The sequence below is a fragment of the Metopolophium dirhodum genome, chromosome 1 (assembly GCF_019925205.1).
Source record: "Metopolophium dirhodum isolate CAU chromosome 1, ASM1992520v1, whole genome shotgun sequence".
Lineage (NCBI taxonomy): Eukaryota > Metazoa > Arthropoda > Insecta > Hemiptera > Aphididae > Metopolophium > Metopolophium dirhodum.
In genome coordinates, this window is record NC_083560.1 from 108152528 (window position 1) to 108177476 (window position 24949).

General features: G+C 27.2%; 1 protein-coding gene across 3 annotated transcripts; it reads right to left on the reverse strand.

Moving 5' to 3' along the window:
• Positions 1-488: 488 nt before the first annotated feature.
• LOC132934881 (protein timeless) lies at positions 489-21573 on the reverse strand. 3 transcript variants are annotated; one of them, XM_061001275.1, is made up of 16 exons: positions 21504-21573; positions 15729-15863; positions 14178-14272; positions 11455-11513; positions 11210-11393; positions 10413-10562; positions 8492-8677; positions 8241-8321; positions 7901-8070; positions 7435-7713; positions 7127-7369; positions 6896-7022; positions 6713-6812; positions 4957-5164; positions 4651-4849; positions 489-4535 (listed from the first exon to the last, which is right to left on the reverse strand). In XM_061001275.1, the coding sequence occupies exons 2-16, from the start codon at positions 15823-15825 to the stop codon at positions 4404-4406; spliced, it is 2310 nt and encodes a 769-aa protein (XP_060857258.1). In that variant the 5' UTR covers positions 15826-15863; positions 21504-21573; the 3' UTR covers positions 489-4403. The 3 variants fall into 3 exon arrangements, with proteins under 3 accessions (XP_060857258.1, XP_060857257.1, XP_060857260.1); XM_061001274.1 differs by having other exon boundaries at positions 8232-8321; XM_061001277.1 differs by lacking the exon at positions 8241-8321.
• Between the last annotated feature and the right edge of the window lie 3376 nt (positions 21574-24949).

Genomic DNA, 24949 nt, shown 5'->3' on the forward strand with positions numbered 1-24949 from the left:
GTAATATTATATACTCACTAATACTTGGTCAATATTTTAATTTATAATTTTTCGACAAAACTAACTAGTTTATAACAAAAATTGAAATTATTCTACAGTTGATATGCAACTGTTTACATTTCAAAAAAAATGTTTTAATGTATAAGCTAGAGATTCACCATTTATAATAAACTTTTTAGGGGGTTTTATTTTAATGATATTTTGAGAAAAATTTAAATTTAAAATGGTTTTAAATAATAATTAACTTATTTTTTATTTATATTTATTTCTTCAAGTAGATAATAACATAAACATAACCTAGCCTGCTGGAAAAATTTTAATATAGATATTTTCATTAAGAAGTATTGATGGTTCTATCGTTACCTACGCTAAATTTGTAACTAATATTATTCATTAGTCATTACACTTGAAATAAAAAATTGCTATAGATAAAAATAGTTAGGTAATTATAATATAGTCCAATGTTGATATAATTTAATATATTACCATCCAATAAAATAGTTTAATAAAACATCCAATATGAAAATACTTGATTATTTCCTTAGTAGTACTATACTAATGCACTATACCATTACAATGTTCAATATTCATATCATGGTTAATCTAAATTGTAACAATTAATTATTTTAATAGTCCTACACATTTTTCTAAATGATGGATTGGATGTACTTATAAGTACATTTCCTTACATAATGTTATGTTATACACTTATACAAAAAAATATTTTTTGTTAGAAGACATGCTTGTAATATTTTAACTTTATTTGATTACCTATGAGATAGCTGACTGTATCATGTTAAACATATAATAGGTATAGTATAATAATATGTACATGGGTTCAAAAAAAAAAAAATATTGTTATCGAAGCTACATTCATTAATTAACACAAAATTCAAAATTTAATTTTAGTATTTCAACTTAGTTTGGTTAAATTTTACTTGTACATAAATATTAAATATTTTGTTGAATTTATGAAATAATGATAACTAGGGTTCAACATTTGAAGCCATATAAATTGTATAAAAAAACACTTAAAATATAAAAGAAAACATTTTCAATGTAAAACTAAGCTATTTATTTAATTTAGTCATTAAATTACTTTTGTTGTAAAAATAAAAAGTCATGGACAAATGTCAACAGTAGAGATTTTGATAAACTCTCAATTACCAGCACTGGAAAATACTTTATCAATAATTGTATTAGTTAAAATATAGCAAAAACATGCATCTAATTCCAATTGGGTCATTAGTTATTATCTGGGTACCAGTTATTCATAACACATTGTAGTAATAATGAACTGGGCTGTGTTTCGATTTTATAAATTATGTTACCATAAATCAAATTTCTCCAACCTAATGATGATTAATGGAGCAGAAACACTATCCGTGCACTTTGAATAAATCCCAGATATAAAACATAGGTATAATTTAATCTACCTTAGGGCATGCTTACACAGGTGGTTCTATTAGGAGAAAATAAAACATAAACTGGGAATGGCTAAGGAAACAATCACTGAATTGTCTAAAATTGTCAATATAGGATAAGGAAAGAAACAAAGAAATTTCTAATGAAATCGCTGGTAGTGTTATACGATTCAGAGTCCTGAACTATCAATGCATCTTGCTGAAAGAAAATAGAATCTTTTCAAATTATATTATATAGAAAAATGCTGCGTATAACATGGACAGCATACAGAACTAATGAATCAAAATTAGAAGAACTATGTCAAATCTTTAAATTTTTTGGTATCTCATCAAATGATATGACTAGAAAAAATAATCATTCAAAGAAAAGGAAAATAGGACATCCTCCAATTGAATGTATTGATCAAATCAAAGATCTAACAAAAATTAGGCCTGTAGTTGAAATTATGCGAAGCATAGAAATTCGAGAAGTTTATAGAAATATCAATAATAATCATACTTTTGCTTGAACGGTCACGACATTCAAAATTTAACTACCGAAGAAGAGGGAGAAGAAAAGAAGAAGAAGAAATACAATGTAAATTACTGTAATAAATTGGTAATTTAACTTGAATTATAAAAAAAAAAATGGAATTTTTAGGGAAAATAGCAAAATATAATTCAATAAAAGTTCATTACAGTTGAATGGAAATTAAATGAAATATATTTGTGTGTAAAGTATAAGAATTATCTTTCTACATATATTTTTATTATTTAAAAAAATATTTGCTAAATCCTTATTATAATAGTCTAATACTAACTATGTTTGAGATTGATGCATATCATAAACTAATCTATGAAACTCAAGTATTTTTAAATTTAATATTTAACAAATAATTGATTTAGATATAATATTATCATCAAAATTATTTTAATACCTACTAGCTATAGCCTATAAGTAATTAAAATTTTTTCAAAAAATTATTTCAATGTCATATTAAATTGTATGCAAGTACAATATGGGTACCTATGCAACAGGTGATAGTAGTCGATTTTTATTAAGTAATTAGAATTGGAATGAAAAAGTTTTGGTAATATTGATCTTAAGGTGATAATAAAGTGGTTATTTGTTACTTGTACCGTACATATAATTTTAGACTTTAATGACACTACATTATCATAATAATTAATAACTAGTTGTACCTAGGTGGCTAGGTACAATATAAAACTGAGATAAAATAATATAATATTATGATTTGATCAATCTAAACATTCTATAGACTCATTTTAAATACATGTAACATAATACATACCTAGTTAACATTAAATTATTAAATCAACATAAATGCACATTTAATACCTAAATAGTATACACTATACAGGCACATACATAATATTATTATATATTAGTTAATATATAATATCAATGGTGATTTGCTCATGACATTTAACAACTAAGAGAGTGGTTTATTTATTCTAAATTTCTAATTTCTAGCAACATTGTCATACAAACAGGATAGCTACATCATATTGTCCTTCAAGTTTATTAATTCTGGAGTAGCGTTGTTTTGGAAATGTTGTGGAATGCAATAAAAATATAAAATTATTCATTAGTCAATCACAATAAGAGTTGCTCGCAAAAACCCAACGTAGGTAGGTGATATACCTAAATACTCTCAGATTTTAAATACTGTTAAATATTAAGAAAAATTAATAATTAATATATTTTTATTTTTAATACAAATGAAAAGGAGTAGGTGTCTGGTATCTTATGTAGGTACTTAGGTACATAACGCAAAAAGATTATTAATATTTTTTTTTTTCAATTAATACCTAATGATTAATAGAAGGAAATTCAGAATATAGGTTACCTAATAAATATTAATAAAATGCTTAGTAAATACCTATGTATATAGACTATAGTTATGGAGAATCATTAAAAATGTCTAAAACCATCAAAAGGTTATTATTTGACTTGTACTTGAAAATCTTTAATTAATTTCAACAACAAATCTAAGAATTAAAAATATCATCTACCATTTCTATCTAGGTACCTACATGTTATGCAATAATGCAAATGTTTTATCTTGCATCCAGCAAACAACGTTCCTAATTTATCTTAAATACCTATATCTGTGATTTAATGCCTTTCTTTACCAATATGGAAGTCTACAATATTTATTTTAAATACCTATTACCTAGTATTCCTTTTCTCGTAATATTCATTTATCTATTATAGGTAAATCGTAAATCTTTTAACTAGGTACCTATATCTAGGTAGGTACCTACCTACTTTTAATTTCTGACATCTATTATAATTTAGTTTATTATTAACACCAGTTAAATTTTTTTTCTAACCTAATTAGTATTCTGTAAATAGCTATATTGTAATAACTAATAACAAACAATTAAAGTAATACATTTAAAAAAAAAAAATGCTTCCTATGAATTGATAGAAAAGTTTGATTAGGTATTAGACAGTTAATAGTTATATTAGTATCCTAATATAGGTTAATGTTGTACACTTATAGCCGCATAGGCGCAATCAGAGAGGGCTTAGGGGGCTTAGCCTCCCCAGTTTTATCCATAACCACCACTATCCACCCCCAGTTTCTTAATCATATTTTAGTTGAAAATATAAATTATTAGGGCCTGTGCTGTTGATACAATTCTAGCCCATTGCCCCAAGAAAAATGTCCCTAGTTGCACCTATGCTTATGCGTAGATATTATGTCTGGTTTGACATAGATGGTAGCTATATAGGTATTATATTATACACTGCAGTATCTTTATAATAAATAGGTAGGTATCTATTATTATATCAAAGTATTGAACACACATTTATAATATAAGTAGTTTTAAAAATGTCAAACTCATACCTATATTTATATGAATAGGTACTCGTAGTCCCATTGATTTTTTTTATGGCATACCTACCTAGGTACATGTTTGTAGTTTCGAGTAAATTAATTTTATTTTTATTTCGATAGTTATTCAAATTTAAAAGTTCATTCGTTGATTTGTTGATTTGTAGATACACGGAATTCCACGAAGAGTGTTTTCAGAACAGTTCACTGTGTGTGGTATATTTAGAAACTTGTTTAAAACATTTTCAATCAAATCAGACCACCTCTAAAATAAACAAAAACGAATGATATTACCTGGGTGCTTATATTTACAGTGCCTAGGTACATTATATACGCTATTCTTAGGTAGGTAAGTACTGGTGAAAATATTTCATTCTTACTTTGTACTGATAATCATTATTTTCGAAAATTTTCAAAAATGTTTTCAAAATGATCGGTTGAAAGAGTGATGTAGTGTTTTCGACTTTAGTTATTACATGATGCATCATGACAAGCACGGATTCGTTGACAATTTCGCTATTTTTTTCGTAATTTTGGAGTACCAGTCCATATTTGTACATTATGTCAGGAACAGCAAACCTATGGGGTAGAAAAATTCAATTTTTAGTTTCATATTTTGCATAATTTTAGTAATTATTATCTATGCATAATATTATAGTCTGCATGGAATCAGGTATTATATTTACTTTTTGATGTACGCAGTAATATTGTCGTTTAAATTCCAACAATCTTTAAGGGTATCAAACAATGACAATACCATATGATTTGTAACTATTAAATCATGCAAGTATTCAATAATCTGTATGTCACTATCATAGTAACGAATTAGTAATGTGAATAAAGACTTGAGGTCCTTTGCCCAAGTGATTGATTCTGGAGAGTTGTTGCCTGAATCTAAATATCATACATAAACATTAGATTACTAGGTATAATTTAGATTGTTGTTACTGCCTTATATACCTGCCTAGTACTTATAAAGTAAATATTATGATACAAACAAGTAACAACTGGTTACTGGGGTATAGATTTAGCCAACCTAGTCTATGAGCTATACATAATAATTACTATAAAATAAAAACTGTAAAGTGTAATCACAAAGAACCAAACTATAATTTATTAATCAGTAATCGGTAGTCGGTAGGTACCTATATGTTATCTACAGTTGTGGATCCATGGGGCAAAAGGGGCATCCCCCCCCCCATAATTAAGCCCTGGATCCGGCACTGGTTATCTAATAAATAAAAATCTCGTATTTGTGGTCGCATTCCTCCGAAATAGCTAGACCGATTTTAATGAATTTTTTTTTGTATATTTGGTAGGTATGAGAATAGGGCGTTAGGCGTTTCCCCTCTCCTACCACCAACCCGGGGAGGTGCTCAAACCGGGGATCTTGAGATTTATGGTGGACATTATTGTTTATAAATGGTTGCCTTTGGTTAATCGGGCAGATCAAGTGCAACTGTGCAAGCATGCATCAAGTCAAATATTCGCACATTGGCTATTTGATATGCTGTCGCACATTGTCCGTACGTAGTCGGATTGCCCACCAGGGAGGCTGAGTTGCACCCAAAAGGAGTTGAACAATTACAATTTTTTTTTAAAGTTTTAATTTTTTACGTGCAACGTAGTGCGCGGGTCAACTTGTAAATTATAATATTTAATCGTAAAAATTAAATTATTAACGTGTAAGAACCTAACTTATTGTACGAGGCTATAGGCTTCAAGGATGACGTAATAAAGGGTTAAGGCAGTGTTTTATTATGAACCACGTACCTACTGAATTACGTGTGGGTCTGTGAGTGGGTTAACATAATGTTCATCCAGTAAAGCTAATACTTTTACTGCAGCATAGATATTCGAGAGTATAATACCTACCATTAATATGTATTACTAAATGTTGTAAATCATGGCACGAGTAATAGGACCTATACTTACACGACTTATAGATATTCTATTGCTATGCGTAGCTAAGTAATAATAATATGCAGATAGGTAGTATTGTAGGTTCCTACCAGAAAGGACATTTTGGGGTGTAAATATTTAGAAAACTTTCATTTGTCTTTATTGATGAAATGGGTGAGTGGGTTTTAGTTACAATACACGCTGCACGCCTACACCTATCGATCGATTTTATATAAGATAATGATGTGCGAAACACTGGTATTAGGTAACCTTCACAAGATAGATAAATAGTTATAAAATCAAAAATGATTTTTTTTTTCATTTAAGACGTACGTAGGTATATACAACTAGGTACTTACGTACAATATTATAGGACACAAGAACGTAACATAATACCTAATAATGCATAATAATATATATTTTACCAACATAATTCAACGCGTAAACGAATAGTAAGTACCTATCTTATAATTTATATTATTTTGATACATTTGTTACTAAAAATATATCGTATTTTGTTCTTTTATGTGTTGTACTTACTCTGAAGATCTTTTATTAGATCTGCGTAAATTGGTGACTCAACAGCAGTTTGGCGATAGAACTCGATGGTTTTTATCACCTCTTTAATAGCCATGATGGCCTTTCGTGGTATGAAAAAAATAATCATATTTTGAACACATGAATTTATGAATGATAATAGTATAATATTGTGGTATGACGTACCAAATGCAAATGTCTGACTTTTAAATGAATATTAGGAGATTTTTGCAGTTTTGCAATAGTTAATTGTTCTGATATTTTAAGACCCTCGTGAACGATGAATGAAATCAGTTTGAAAGATACAATTCGTCTAGGTGTCATAAATAATATATTTGTATTTTTTTTTACATATACATCCAGTTAAATATTAACTTGGATCGTAATAAATAATAATAGATAAAACACAATATTTACCTGACTAATTTCAATTTAATGTTGTTCAACTTGCAGAATCTACAAAAGTATGTTAATATCCAGAAATAAAGTGAAGTATCAATGTGTTGATGTGAATTAGATGTGAGTAAATTATAAAGTTCGTCGACTAAAGTATTGAATCCATTTTGTAGAAAACGAACAGTAAATTTCTGAAGAAAATATGATATCATGCATATCTCATTTGGCACATTGAACTGTATTGGTAAACTTGGTAACTTCAATCTAAAAAATCCAACAAACAATTAATTTAAACAATATTAGATATAATAAAATCATTTATTTCCCACTTGGTTTTAAAATTTTTTTTTGTATATTTTTTTTTGCGTGATTTCTCTTTTCTTCTACAAATGGCACTCCCCAAAGTTGGTTTATAGGATTTCATTTCAAATTCAAATTTAATTTGTTCAAGCGAATTTCTTCTAGATTCTCTGTTCGAATTTCTTCTAGTTTCCGTGTACGAATTTCTTCTAGATTCTGTGATCGAATTTCTCCTAATTTCTGTGATCGAATTTCTTCTAGACTCTGTGTTCAAATTGTTAGAATTACTTGTTTCGTCATCATCTCCCCTAAAATAAACCAATTTTTATACCTAATATTAAAGTATCACGTAAGTCGTAAAATAAAGAACTCAGTTTGTGATAAATCAAAACGTTCGTATAATATCTTATAGTATAGTTTAATATTAGCTCGTATTATATTATAAACCCGTAGATTTATTATTTAGGTATTAATCATTGTAAACAAAATTTTTACTTTTTTAAGTTGAGCTCAGCTAATAGTAGAAGTTCTTCAAATTTAGTTTTAGTAGAGTCGAGTTTATCATTTACAGTATGTACGTTTAAATTATGTATTATAGCTTCTTTGGAACTCTTGTCTTCTTCATCCATCAAATTGTTTTTGCGTAGATTCCCTATCATTTTATTCTGAAAATAAATGCATCATCTAACTAACGATTTCTTAGAATTTCAACTTATAGATATAGGTACCTATTACCAAACATGAATAAAAAAGTTGTGTCAAATTGTATATGGGTAGCTATTTATTTTATTCTAAATACATGGAATAAGAAGTTAAAAAAAATTACTATAAATACCAATTTAAAATTGGCATCATCATCACAGTCCTCGTTTGATAATTCGGATAAATTTTCTGGCGATGAATTTCTTCCGTATTTCTAAAATTGTTAAAAATTATCTATATAATTACCTACCTATAATGATTTAGGATATACCCATTGATTTTAAAAATATTTGATGAAATGTTAAAACATTTAAAACTTTGATAATTAGTTATTGTAAGTCAATTGGCACAAATCTTAAATGTTATTATAATATATTTTATTACTGGATATTTTGACGACGTATTGCTTTCATTGTCTTCGGAACTATCAAACTTTTTAGTTTCATTCATTTTAATGATTTGCATTGACATCTGTTCAACGTGTTGATTCTTAAAAATCAGAGCAATTAGTTCGATGATTAGTACTGCCCAATGTCCTCGGTTAGAGTTGGCGATCAAGGAAATAATAATCTAAATAAAATATAAATGGGTAAAATTTAAATTAATACCTAGTTAATATTTTACACTTTTAGTTAAGTACTGCAGAGTGGAGCGGTAAATGTATCGATTTTACAATGATGTGTGTTTTTTTTGTCTGTCATCACCTTTTAGGACAGTAAAAATGCTTATAGATTTTCTTCAACAGTATTTTTTTCTGATAGGAAAGTGGATTTAGTTGATACTTTTTTTTGAGGGGGGGAGGGGTCATAAGTTAAAAAATCCTAATAGTTTTCAAAATCACAGGGAAAAACAAATTGAAAAAAGTGGGCAAGTGGATGTCGCTCTGATGTATAGTAGGTTACAAGTGGGTCACTGTAATGGATGGTGTAAAATTTGAATTCAATGATATAATATCATTGTATAAGAAAAACGATTCTGAGCGAAAACGATTAGTCAGTCTATGATATTACTAAGTATATTCGATGATATTATTGTGAATAAAGTAATTTATATATAATCCATTTATGTGGAACCTCGTTTTAAATTTTTAATCCTTAGCTATAAAAGTTGAACATTTTATACATTTTTAACTATAAAATAATTATTAAATTTTAAATTTGATAAATGTTGTCAAAATTTGAACTTTGAATGTTTATTATAGAAATTGTTGTTTATTAATGGTTGCTATGGGGTATAGGAGTTAAGAATAATATTGATTTATTATTATTATTTATTATTACGTAACAGGATATTATTTATAATAATTGATAACTCCTTTGTTTATTAAGTTAGATAATCGATCAAATGTCATAAACCTTCTCCGCAATGAGCTCTTAAATTTAAAAAAAAATCATAACGATCGGTTCAGTAGTTTCCGAGAACATAGGCCTCAAAGGTTTTCATTTTCACATTTATATATAAAGATAAAGATTAAATATATACCTATTACATGTTTAGACAACTGTTTATGTGTCAATGGGGGGGGGGGGGGTGTACGGACCCCATGGACCCCAACCCTCTGTAAATAAGCCACTGAGTGAACTAACATTTTCAAATTTGAATTAACATTATATTAAATATGCACCTAAAATCATAAAAATAATAAACAGTACTTATAGTGTTTTTAAATGTCAAAAAAACTATTTGTGGATATATTATAAGTTTATTTGAAAAATGTCCAAAATGCGTAAAAATATTGGTATATCCATTCAACTAGACATGAAACAGATTTGTACCAAAATGAGCATCGCGAATAGTTCAACAGTTGAAAAAAGAGCAAAGTGCATATAAATCCCAACCATAGAATTATTATATTACCTCATAATAATAAATTAGGTTACGTTTCATGTACCCATGCTAATATGAGCAATGCATATCATTAAAAATCTAATGGTTATACAATACATAAATTAAACATTTAATTAGGTACAGTGTGCGAGATACATTGCAAAAGTACCTAAGTAGTTGGTTTTTATTGTAAATAAGTGATATTCATATAAGTTTGATTATATACCTATAACATAATAAATAAAACGTGTAGTTACATAGTCACATACAGATAAATATAATAGATACCTACATTATTCCTTGTAAAAATGAGATGCCATATTATATTGAAACTTGTTATAATGATTGATAGGTACAATAATCATGGGACACCTTAAGTTGCATTTTATGTAGATTTCAGTGGTAAACATCCGTATTTGTGTAAGTCCAATGTTATAATTTACTTTTTTTTGGACAATGTAATATAGTATATAATTACCTCATCGAATTGTTCGGAAAAAATCATCCACAATATTGTATTTTGGTACTGCTCGTTGGGTATGTGAAGAATATTTTTTATTAAACGCAAACAATCGCTTATAAATGATATACTGTAATTGTTGGTATATCCTACAGGGCAGCAAGACAACTGAAATAATAAAATATACAATGATGATCAGTAAATAGTAAATACCAAATAATACAACACAATAAATTCCAATATTAGTATGAATATTGTAATACCTGTAATATTTTATTAGGGAATGGAATTTTATGCATCCTTCATTTCGGTGTTAAAAAAAGGGCAATGGCCTATGGCCTAAAATCGTATATTTCAAATTTTTATACCCGTCAATGATATATATTATGATATAGGTAGGTAAGTTTAAAGTTACTATCATAATACCTAGGTAGTGCTTTATGGTTGTTTAGAATATTCGTTAAAAAAAGGTGTTAAATTGAAAAAAAATGCCTAGATTATGTACTTTTATTATGACTGTATACAGTTTGTGGACGACCGACGACCAGGGAACCTAAAAGATGCATTAATTAAGATCCTTAAAGGATAATTATTTTAGTAATTTGTATTGTAATGAAATTGTACCTATACAATTAAAAAAAAGTAATTTTGTTAAATTTGTTTAACACTTTAAAATCTTTTATTTGTAGATTCATAATTATTATAATAAAAAAGTCAGAATAAATAGGTAATATTATTTAAATTAATAAAAGGTTGAATCAAATTTTTATCTATTCTATAATTTTCTTACAAAATAATTAAAATTAATAATTTACTTTTTTCATATGTTCTTTTATAACTTCCATGATACGTTTGATGGCTTTTAAGTCAGCCCATGCTGCTTTGCTCATCGACATCATCCAATTCAGCCCAAGTAAAGTGGAATTATCTCCGTTTTCTCCAACATTTTTTTCAACAAGCATCAAACTTTCAATTGGTGATATTAAACTAACCAGAATTCTGAAAAATTTAGTCACGAGTTAAGAAAATTAAAACAATTACATGTTAGAAAATAACGTACTTCAACAAAATGTCAATTATATTGTCGTTATTGACTGCAATAAACATCGGTATGAGGTGCTAAACATGAAAATATAACATTTTATCAACAATATAACTAATAAGTAATTAGTATTTTAATAATAAGTATTATTAGCAATTGCATTCATATTTTAACCATTATTTTTTTTATTTTTTATTTTTTTATTGAGTTAATACGATTTAAATTTCTAAGGTCATTAGCCTATAATAATTACAAAGTAAGGTCATACAGCTATGGGAATACATTATGTTTAATATTGGGGGAGAATATGAAATATATTATGAACATGTATTTTATTTTTACAGTAATTTTGCCAAGCCTATGTTTGAGAAAAAATTATAGGTATATGTTTTTGGAATTCTCTTTGCCAAGTGCTTGTTTGAACGTTGATGGGTTTCGGAGAATTTGGAGCTGTTGAACTTGGGGCATTTTAGTGTGATGTGTTTGATCGTCAGTTCTTTGTCACAGAGTTCAGAGGTCGGCAGTTTTCTTTAGTTATGAAGTGCAAGTGTGTTAGACGGGAGTGTCCAATCTGAGTCCTTGTGATTACTACTTCTTTAAACCATTTTTATTTATGCATTTATGTACAGACATAATATATAATAACATATATACATAGTTACACAACTTTGGCTATTATATTTTAACCTATATATTTATTTACATTTATTTATACTAACTGTATGATTAATTTTTTTAGGTACCTAAGCAGTAAATAAAATAATAAAAATATATATTAATTACCTATAATATACACAATTGAAAATGCCATAAATTGAATATGATTATATTACGAGTGTAATAGACAATAGTGTTCCTATTTAAAGTTTTTATGAGCGGAATAGACCAAAATTTTCGAGGTACTGCTGTGCCACTCAATACTCCGTTTATCTACATTTTAAACACTATTATAAGTCATGAGCCATAACTTATGACAAATTAACTATTCGTAAGAAAAACAAATTTTCTGTATAAAAACACTACAGAAAATATTCTTTATTGGAATATGTAATAAAAAAGGTTTACTTAAAAAATGATACGGATATAATTATATAAAAATATAATATATTATTTTCAAAAATTTTGTTTTGCAATAATATATAATTATGTAAAAAAAAAGTAAAAACTTTTCAAATTATGAGTATATGGAACCCTTAAGTCCTAAATGGACCACTTAGCGTAGAGTTTAATTTTCATAAAAGGTTAATATTATAACGTTTAATATTTTGAAAAAGAAGATTGAAATTGAAATTAAAACCTAACTCAACAATAACAATTATTTAACTTGACCCCATATTTTTTTTATAAAAACGGGTTTTAGTGTACCTATACTTCATTCATAGTTGAGAAACCAAAATATGTAGGATGCGCAGGAATGGCATTATACAGAAACATAAGACAATATCTTTCACATATAGAACTTTTTCAATATCATTAACATTAACAAAAAAAGTTTGAAAACGTTATAAATAAAGGACCTTAAAACAATACCATTTTTTGTATTAATGATTTCAAAAAAATAAAAATGGTACTTTGTGGATTATGGATTCTTCTTTATTGTGTAGAAGTTTGGTTTCGTAAGTCTTAACTACGACATATGGCTCGTATTGGCTTAAGCCAGAGGTATTAAAGCTTTTTCATCTCGTGGCTTCTTTGTGTGTACACAATATTTTTACAGCTCCCAAATTATTATGAAAAATTGAAGCAAATAAACTCATTTGTTTATGAAAAGGGCCAAATACATTCATTTAAAGTTCTTAACTAGCACTCTCACATTTAAATAAGTATAGTGCATAAGAATACAAATATTTTTTACAATAGTAATTGTATGAGAAAAACAGTTATTTTTAATTTCCGAAACTTTTACACTTTGGATTTAACTTTTTTCATAAATTGTTGATTCATAATATAATGTCTTAATTAAGCATAATAGTCAACAATGGTACACTGATATAGGAACACTAATTGTAAGTTAAAAAGGTACATTGAATTAGAATTTCAGTATATTTAAGATATCAGTTTTAACTTTTCTCAAAATATCATAAAAATGGCCAATATTATACTCCCCTAAAAAGTGGACGAGTGGCATTTATTTTTCTTTGTTTTTCACTTGGTATTATTGTATTTATTATTCCTATAAATACCTATATAATTATGTTATGTATTGTGCGTATAGAGTATATATAAGTTATTTTAATAAAATAAGTTCAAGTTGATTAATTTAAATAAAAGGTATTAATATTAATGTGAATTGGATATTATTTGGCAGATGGGGCAATTTATACATATACCTACATATTTTAACCCTTTACTTTATGAGACTTAACCACTGAAAATATTTTAACATATTAATAACTACCTATATCCTGATACACTAGACAGTATCCTAGACAGTCTCCTTAAAAATACTTTTTAAAAGCATTTAAGTATAGATTCATATACTTATTTTTAAAAGTATTGAAAATCCGTAATTCATTTTAACTTTACAATAATTTACAATTGTTATAAGGTCAAAATTAGCACCTTGACAATAAATATACATTTTGAACCAGCAAATTACATCTTAATTGTTTGGACAATATTGTTTTAAAAATAATATTTTTTACATAAATTATAAACTATTTTAATATATTATAACCTATTACTTTAAACATTTACAGGAATAATACATATACCCAGTATAATAATGGAAATAAACAAACTTGGCTTAATAGTTGTGAGAATCCAATTATCTGCCTAAGATGTGTTGCACTTCTTTCTGATGAATTCAATTTTTCGTAGATATGCATAAGTATCACTGTAAAATCGAAAAACAGACATGATTGATATAAAGCTATAAAATCATAACCAAATAATAATATGTAATTCTTTTTTGTAACAATATTAATAATAATAAAAAAAAATTTAAATATTAGGATAATTATGATTTTTTAACACTGAACAGAGCGATATATGTACTGATTTTACAATGAAGTGTGTTTTATTTTGTTTGAAGAAATTTACAAACAGCTTTATTGTAGATTTTGAGTTTACACCGTCATTGAATGCATTGAGTTAAACATAAATTCGACGATTACCTCTATTGAATTGTATTGTACTTCAGAATTTATAGGTACATAGTAATTTTTCTTATACGAAAAATTATTATGAGTGTAGACTATGACTTGTCAGCCTCTAATATTCCGTGATTATTTTGTAATACATTTAGTTATAATAGGCTCTAAAGTAATATTTTATTCTTCTATTAGTAATGAAGGCAGAATTTTGTTTAAACTAATTTTTTACTAAATCATAATATAGTACCTACCTATATGTTGTATTATATGAATATTTTGTATTATATCATATAATTTATTAGGTATCAACTTATAAATTGTAGTTTGGAGTAAGTACCTACTGTAAATAGTATAAAATATAGGTTCAAGGTATAAATAGATTATAAATTCTGTAAATAACTAGTATAACTATTTTGAAAAATTAATTGTGTATAGAAAATTATAATATACCTATACGTAATGGAAAAAGAAATCAAATCTCTATAATTAATATTTTTTGAATATTATCTACAATAAAATAACTAAAATCATTATTATCAAGTTCCTATACAAAAAGATTATGGATATGTATTTTTATAATTTTAATCTAGCTAATCTAGCCAAAGTACAAACTACCTAGGTAAACATCCAATTTCCTACCAAAAACCACTTTCGATATTAAAAATCGATGACTTTTTCTGCAAAAAATGCACACACATTTTAAAACCAATACATTCATCGCTCTGAGTGATTATTACGGTAAAGTATATACCATTTTCCATTAAAGGAATAGCTTTTACCATGTGATAATTTATCATTGCTTTGAAATATATAATAATAATAATAAAAGACACATTGTTGCTGCCCCGTTGTTTTTTTTTTTTTGGGGGGGGGAGGGGGTTGGCATACTATATAATATATAATACTATACATAACACGTCAACCATATAATTTAAAATATTATGTGTTAATAGTAGATACCTATAAACTTTTATGTTTTTTTAAATATTTTATTTCTGAAATTGTATTACATTTTTGATAAACAAAAAAGGAATTAGGTAAACTTCAGCTTTTGTTGCACCACTGAAATAAGGTACTTGATGTTTAAAATAAATAAATTCCCATATTTAACACCCAACATATTTGTGCATATTATTATAAAACGTTGATGGTAATAAATATAATAAGAATAACGATTTAATTATACATTATACTTACTATAACAATTCTTGGATGGGACATAATCATTACCAACTCGAGTTCCCAATTGTGCAAACATATTTTGCGTGTTACTATTTTTAAATAGTTCATCCATTTTAATTATTTTTGTTAAAGATTCCCGCTGGATATTATCTAAGAACACAACAATACAATATAGATCAATTAATAGTATCCAAGACAATAATTTTATTATATTTTACTACAATTATTCATTACTGACATTCAATATGACAATATAATATAGCATTCGTTCAGACAGTGATTTAGGGACTCAAGGTCCTAGCTGATTTAATTGTTCAGCCTTTGGGTATGTATAATATACTGTCCAATGACCAGACATGTCTTGCTGTAGTGCATCTAGGTTAGGGGGGGGGGAAGGATATACAGATTTTGATAGACATATTATTCAGAATACACATATAATATTCATATTATTATACAAATTTCGCGTTGTATACAATTTCATATACCTAGGGTCGTCAATCTAGTTTTTTTTTTGTTCGAAATTTCAAAATCAGTAGCAATCATCTACCTGCAATGAGTAATGAGTAATGACGTATTTTTTATACGATATCGAGCTATAATTAGTACCTACCAATAAATCTAATCTACACTAATATTATAAATAAGAAAAATTGTTTATTTGTATCATGTTTGTTTGTTCAGAGGGATCTTAACAGATTTAACATTTTTTTGACCATTAGAAAGCTAGCGACTATCCCAAGGATCTATAGTCTATATTATAATATTAACTCGATTTAAGTAGTCCTTAATTTTTGTATTGCAAATTTAAGAATTTTTCATAGAACACCGACAAATAATATATTTTTATTTATTTCTAGCTGTCCCGCCCGACATTGTCCAAGCCAAAGATTTTTATTTTTAATAAATATTTAAGTACAAAATGTATATTCCATTATATTTCTCTAATAAAATGATAATAATAATATACCATGTAATCGATTGCAATCATTTAGATAAAAAAAATGTCTTTTTTCACTACCCCCCTACAGCCTATAATATAGGAAATTAAAAATTAAGCTATAAACACCCTCTAAATTTCAAGTCATCTATTGATCTATAGGTAACTTTGATTGAAAATGGGGCCCATTCGTTTTTCGAGGCTGTTAACTTTGGATGAATCAACATCGCATATTAGTTGTATAAACCAATTTTGCCGTGTGAAGAAATACAAAATTTAGATAATATAAATGTATCTTGGTTTTGGTGTATTTATCTACATTTCATTGGCAAATTTGTAACGCTTTGAGAACCAGTTTGACCAAGATGGGCAATTAATTTCTGGTGGATTGGTATAAATCGAACGTGGTTTGAACTAATCTTTAAACTTTCTTTATATTTCCAAGAACAATTTGAAATTTTTACAAAATTGGTTAAGTAGTTTTTGAGTACCTCTATAATAGTTACAAATATACTTTCAACTGTTATATTTGTTTAATGATATAATTTCTTTTTCGAAACCATATACGTGACAATTTGATTGAAGTTTTTACCTCATCTGCCCGAGTAACTAATAATAACCATTTATATACAAAAAAATATACTAATTTCTACTAATTATTTCTCCTATAACCAATGGTTGCCATTTATAAACAAAAATTTATATCAGAAATCTCAAAATCCCCGTTTGACCACCTCTTCAAGTTGAACCTATCTGGTCCAGTTGTAAATCTAAACCATTCAGAGAATCGCTTAAAAACACAAAAAAAAATTCATCAAAATCAGTCCGGCCGTTTAGTAACCGCTTCCAAAAAATGTCGGTTACCGGTAACCAATTGAATACCGGTTTTCTAAAAAAAAATTGTACTACACCTTTGTACCCGTATACTTAATACAATATTCGTGTTGTTATAGGAATCAAGCTATTTTTAGATTTCCCAGTACAATAAACAATGAGGGAGACCGGGAATATCGCTTATCGAGTACCGTCACAACTCAAGAAATGTAGAATACCAATTATTTGAATTATTATTACAAGAATTGAGACTAGAGAAAAAAAACGAAGATATAATAGTATGATTTAAGAATAGTTTTAAGAAGTTATTATTTATTATAGCATTAGTAGCTACGAGCGTGTAATCATTTATGTAGCTAAAATAAATTAAGCATAATAATATTATAGTTCATACGTAACGGTAGTCAATATTTATAAATACCGGTTATCGGTTATTAACCGGTTAAAACATATTACGTTTTATAACGTTTTATGTTAGCTGAAAAATTGTCACAGTAACCGGTTACCGATAACTGGGAGTACAAATAGGTTTATAATAACGGTAACCGATTATAGGTTCCCCAAAATTTCGGTAAATTACCGGTCTTTGGTAAAAACTGGTAACCGGTTTCAAGCCCTGATTTTATATTTGATCAAAACCATCAAAATAACTGTCTTAAACATCTTTAATTGATTTATTTCAATATAATATTATCTATAAATATAAAAATGTCCATGATACAGTTGGACTGATTTTAATGAAATGTTTCATGTGTGTTTAAGTGGTTCCCGGGATGATTTAGATTCATAGTTGGACCTGGAGAGGTGCTTAAACAGGGATTTTGGAGTTCAACAATCACAATTTTTACGGGTAACTAAGTGCGCGGGATCAGCTAGTCATATATAATGTATAATGGTTGGGTGTAATTTAAAATAATGTACTACAAAACCATCAGTCATTAATAGTTTTAAGAAAAAGTTAGGGGCACTATATACATACCTAGCTTTTATATTAAAGTCGTGATAACGATATTTATGTATAAAAAAAAGAAAATTATTACCAATTATTATCTTTAAGTTTACGTACTAGGTGTAATATTTACAAAAATGAGCAACAAAGTGCACGGGGTTAGTTAGTATATTGTATACCTAATCATAAATAAGATGAACATTGGACACAGACCAAGTAATGTTTAAGTGGCTTTGGAAGACATTCAAACAATTTTAAAAGTTATGATGTATTAATTCTACACAGACATAGTGCATTATATAAATAGACGCCAATGTAATATGTCACGTTGACATATCGAGTCACGTGTACTGCAATAGTTTAGTACATATACCCTCCCCCTTACCACCACAAAAATACTCACTTCAAGAGAATGGCACCTGCAGTTATATAACAGACGATCACGTTGTTGAGCATCAAGTTTTCCCTATTTTCACTGTACATTGACGGGAAATGGGAACAATATTTTAAACACAGACTATAGCTATTATTTAACAACGAATACCTACAAATTCAATATCACGTCGCACACAGATGTTTCAATAACGTTAAATTATTGTAGAATTGTTAATTACATAGGTATTAAATATAAACACATGACCTTGAAAGATACAACACGTAAGTATCTGAAAAAACGTACTTTTTTCAAGAAAGAGATTTTTCCTAGAATATGTTTCTCTCATTAGGTACAATGATTTTGTTTTGTATAATCGTAATTTGTTGTCAAGTTAACATAATTTTCTACGATATTTATCTTTTATAAGTTTTAAGTACAATGCCCAAACGCTAGGATTATGATGCAATTTTTATATATTTTTGAAGTGGAAACAATATAGCAAACAAGAAAAACTAATTATTTCATATTTTTATGCCTACTAGTTTTAAATATAACTAAATTAAAATATACAACCTACTAAAAAAATTCAATTTTAATAAATTTATCAAAAAAAAAGTTAAAATATTGATATTTTAATATTACGTTAAAATAATTCAATTTAAATATAATATAATACAATTTAAGAGAGCGCCACACTCACTTTTTTGTCTCTATCTCACAAATACGTAGTAAAATTTTTGTTCATCAGTTCACGTTTAGTTTCGTAAGGTTTTAATATTAGAGGGAATTAATTGAATTAATTGGATTTAAACATAAAGGTAACAACCTAAAAATATCATACTTAAAAGTATTAACAACACTCACCGTAATGTATTGGATGTGTTTACTGTTTTTCGATATTTTAATTTTGAAGCGAACTATGAGCATTTTTTAAATTGTAATCTTTTACAAACTTTTAATTTGTTTCAAAATTGCAAAATCATAAAAACATGCTTTTTAGCAACATGTTACTTACTTTTAAAACAGTAACATAAAATTCAAACAATTCAAATAAAAAGTTAAAAATAACGTTAAAGAAATGTAAATATTAGTTTCTCGAAGGAGAAATTTAATTTGTATATTTAATTTTACTGATTGCAATGACGCGCGTGTGTGTGTGTGTGTGAGTGTGTGTGTGTGTTGACTTACCACTCATCATTAGTTAAACACAGGTAACCACACAAGTAAAAAAAATAGCAACGAGAAATCCTTTAAAAATGCTTGTATATTTAAGTTTAAAAACATTAATAGATTGAGGTAACAAAATGTTTTATATTATTCTATGTTTCACGTATACATATATAATATTATTATAATCATGGTATTGACTATTGCTATATTTTTCAATTTATGACATGTATAAATTTCCCCAAAATTATACTTACTAATTTATATAGTTAGTTATATCTTATATCTTACTGTGGACAGTTATAAAATACCGAGAAAACAGAAACGCGGCATTGGTGTGCCTAAAAAGCCTATACAGAACGCCGTGTTATCATAATTATCATTATTATTCATCAATCACTATAACCATAAAACAGCACTAATAACTAATAATTAATAAGACGTAATATTATAGTATAGACTATAGTTCTAGAATAAATAATAATTAGGATTAACATGTTAATCAATTGTTAATATTTTTTAGTACTTTAGGTATTTCTCAACATTGTCTGCTATTTGTGATAAATGATAATCATAAACACTTATTATGTTCAAATTTAAATTATTTACTGCATAACTAAGTATACAAATTGACAGTTCAATATACACGCCTATAATTTCACGAGTTTTTGTTGTAATTGCATATTATGGTTTTTTTCAACCTGTACACTTTTTCATTTCAAATTGAATTCACAAACTAATAATGCAACTTCTTATTTACTATCCTTTTTATTTTATACAACTTTCATGTAATTTAAGAATAACTTGATTGTATTTTATTTTGTTTACGTCCCAATTATATTTAAATAATTAATTGAATCTTAGTGTAGCTGCTACAAGTAAATATTAATTAATGATTATTATGCTAGTGTGATTATTAAACAAAATTGATTGTTTAAGCCTAGTTATTCTCTTTAATAAACATGAATGTTTAATAGTTATATTATGTTCAAGTGTTACAAAGTCAATAGCCAGAAATATATAAATATTGTCTTATTAATTTCTACATTTATAATACATTGTCAATGGACTGTTGCGTTGTTATCATGATTAGTAAGCATATTTTAGCGAAACAATAAAATTATTATTTTGTTGCTGATTCAAAATAACACATTATACAGGCTGAACAGTTTTATAAGTACATAAATAAATAGGTTCAATGAATAAGGAAAAATTATTTAGATATTACGACTAATAATAATTTTGTTATGACCATTGTAATTTCCTATTGATGAAAAGGTTAGGTAAAAACTATCACATTGTTTCGAATGTCATCACTATTATAATATGGCATACGTCATATACAAATTATTTTTTAAAAAGGCAACAATACGTTTACAGCAAAACTATAACAGCTAGGTGCGTAATTTTGAATATAAATACCGGGACTTTTTATATATAATCAATAAATTGATTAAACGCATACAATATCATAAATACTTTAGTCTATAATAATGATTTTTAGTATAATATAATAATAGTTACCAATAAATCCGCTTTGCTTTGCGTTCTTGCGGTCTTATGAGTATTGAATATAACTGTAGTACACTGTAGGCGAGATCGGAGTAGAATGACGAAAACGAAAAACTCTGACGGTTGATTATATAATTTTTATACTTGAGTACTATGAAACATATGCAGGTGGGTATCACGTTTTCGTGTAATGTGACGTACAGCAGTCACGTGTATAGTGTAGATATGTGTGTGTAAAATTATTACTATGAGTGTGACTTGTACATTGGTGGTACAATGCCCAATTATAACGTGTTGGTATTATGTTTTCTTAGTCTGGAATAATTGAGAGAAAACTAATATTGATATTTTATGGCTTTTATATGCACCTATACTAAATGTCTACAATATTAACGATGCCAACATTTCCAACACTTACGAACTATAATATGAAAAAAGTAAAAACCTCCTAACCAAACCTACTTTTTACTCCTCAGTCTTCCAACAGTAAATTTTGAAAGTTTAACTGTTCAAATTATCTAGGTAAACATAAACCTAAGCTATAGTACTAAAATTACCATGAAAGCAATTGAAGGGCGACATTTCAAAACGTACTATCTTCAAAATGTCATGAAATGAGTTATACATGGACGTGGAATCGAATGACGTGGTCACATTGAACCAAAACGTACTATTTCCTTTGTTAAAATTTAACCTGAAACTCGTAAATGACGCAAAACGCACTATTTACAAAGGCAAAATTTATCTAAATGCACTATTTCCAAAATTATTTCAAATCGTAGTATATCCCATGTTAAATAGACAAAAATAGTTTGTTCATTTGACAAATTTTATTGATGCAAAACGTACCAATTCCTCAAATTGTGCAAAACGTACTATTTCCAAAGTTAAATAATATAATATAATTGAATTAAATACATAACGTAATATTTCCACTGGTAACTAAAAATAAAGAATCGTGATTTCTCAAAAAAGTGTGAAATAGAAATAGTACGTTTTGAAATGTTGCCCCTCAATTAATATTAATATATTAACAATAATAAAATGTTTCAATATTTTAAGCATGACTGTGAATTCAACCCATTACAAAATAAATTCAGCTTCTATAATATATGTAGCAAACAATTATAAAATGCGCAGTTTGATAATAACTGCGCACGCACCCACTAATTGAAAATACACATAATAATATTTTAACCCGTTATCACAGATCACTTCTTATATTTTTTTTCGATATAGTGTCGCAGTGAATGCGATTGTGACTGTTTTCGAAATTTTTTCATTCGATATCAGAGGGAATGTATGGGACAGAATAGGGTTATGAGCCATTGGGCTTTTAATATTTATCTCTAATACTGGTAACAATGATTTAAAAACTCGATATATGGGATCCTGTCCTCGGGCTTATGATATCAAGTTGTAAAAATGTAATTTTCATAATAAATTAACTTCTGAATTAACTTCTTAGTTCTTAGTAACACATTAAAATCATTACAAGCCCCTCTGATTAGTTTTTGATATGATTAACTGTTACCTATTATTTATCTTTACCTAAATGTTAGTGTTATATATTTTCACTTTTCTATAACTTAATTTATTTTTAGGCTATAATACTATATAACTATATTTTAAAAATGTTAAGCATTTTCTAAATTATTTGTGTTGTTTATCATTATGTAAATTAATAACATATTGACATAATATATTTATAGAGGTGTCATTATTTTTTTGAAGAAATAATCATTACCATAAACAATTTATTTTTTTGTTAGGCCGCATATTACTTTTTCTTTATTTTACAAAATGCAAGTCATTTCATAATATATTATAAATAATAACTCATAAGTTTGACTTAGATACTTAGGTAATATTTATTATGAAGTGCTCATTTTATTGGTATTATGTTGATTATTGTGTGGTACTATGTATACTATATAACTTTAAGAGTTTAAAGTGCCTTTCAAACCTTAGCTAAAAAAAATTATAAAATATTGAATACATTTTTAATTATGTACAATGCAATTTGCAAATTTTCGTAATTTTTATGAATTTTGTCAACATTTGAATTTTAAATGTTTATAAAAAAGTCAATGTATTTTCATTTTTAATATTTTTAATCTGCTATTATAACAAAAAAACTTATATAAGGAGCTTTGTATTCAATTTTCAAGTTTTTTATACCCAATGAAAAAAAATGTATAACACTTGTAGCGGTGGATAATGTTACAGTTTCACCTTTGCCATTTTGTTGTGAGTGTTGTAAGATTAAGAAAGTTCAACTAGCAAAAAACTAGAACAATCGCAATTCGTAAAATGTTAGTTTATGGACATAAAGAATTCAGTCATATATTATGTTAAACTTACTTTCGCAGTCGTCAGGACAAAACGAATTTAACATATAACATCAGCGCGGAAGAGTGTGTACATCGAAAGTCGGACGACGAGAGAGCGAGACAAGTTGTAGGCGGCGCTGCCAAGCTAGTCAGAAGCGGCGTCGGCTGATGAGGGAGGAAGAAATTAGTTGGCTTACATTTAAAAAGGACACGACGAGTAGGGATACAATATATATATTCACGAACAATATGGTAACAAGAATACAATACTAGGAACACGGTTGCGACATTGAGACCATTGATAATATCGCTGATAGTGCGCGACAAGGTCTCACTTATCTCCACATTACTCCCCCCAAGAAAGCAAAAAACTAACTTTCTTTTTTGAAGGGGCTGAAATTGACGATATTGGTGGCATATGTGTGGTCAACCAGCAGGTTCTCGTGTAGAACGAACGCTGCTTTGATTCGGTCGATATACCTTAGCATTTAATATGTTAAAGAATACAATTACCAATAATTTACAATTACACGCAGTGTGCGAATACTTCTTGTTATATAATATATTACATATATAATATTTAAAACAAAATATTACAACATTTTTGACCGATTTCTACTAACGTATTGATAAAACGTGAACTGATTTTTTTCTAAAGAGGTTGAGTGGAGCTACTGAAAGCTTTCTTCAATGTTTTGTTTTCACTTCATAAAAGACATAATAATTCCGTTACATTATATTTTTTGTTTATAACCAGTTTTCTGTTTAGCTATCAGAGATAAGGCCGTAACACGTTTGGGAACAAAACGATATTTTTACATGAGATTCGGGAGAACGATTGGGAACACACGTTTATAGGTACCCATTTTTTTAGACCCCAAAAATCAATACAACTTTTAGGTATCATAATATTTTTAAAATAATACTACGTTTGAGTACATTTTTTTTTAGAGACTATTAGCGTTACCCAGGAGACACCGCGAGGACAATGGCTCTTAATTGTCTCCCAAAAATGTTTATTACTTTATTTTTTATTGTTAATATTTTAATTATTTTATTTTGTTATATTATATTAAAATATTTGGTCATCCATTACAAAAATTTTATTAAATTCTTATTTTATTT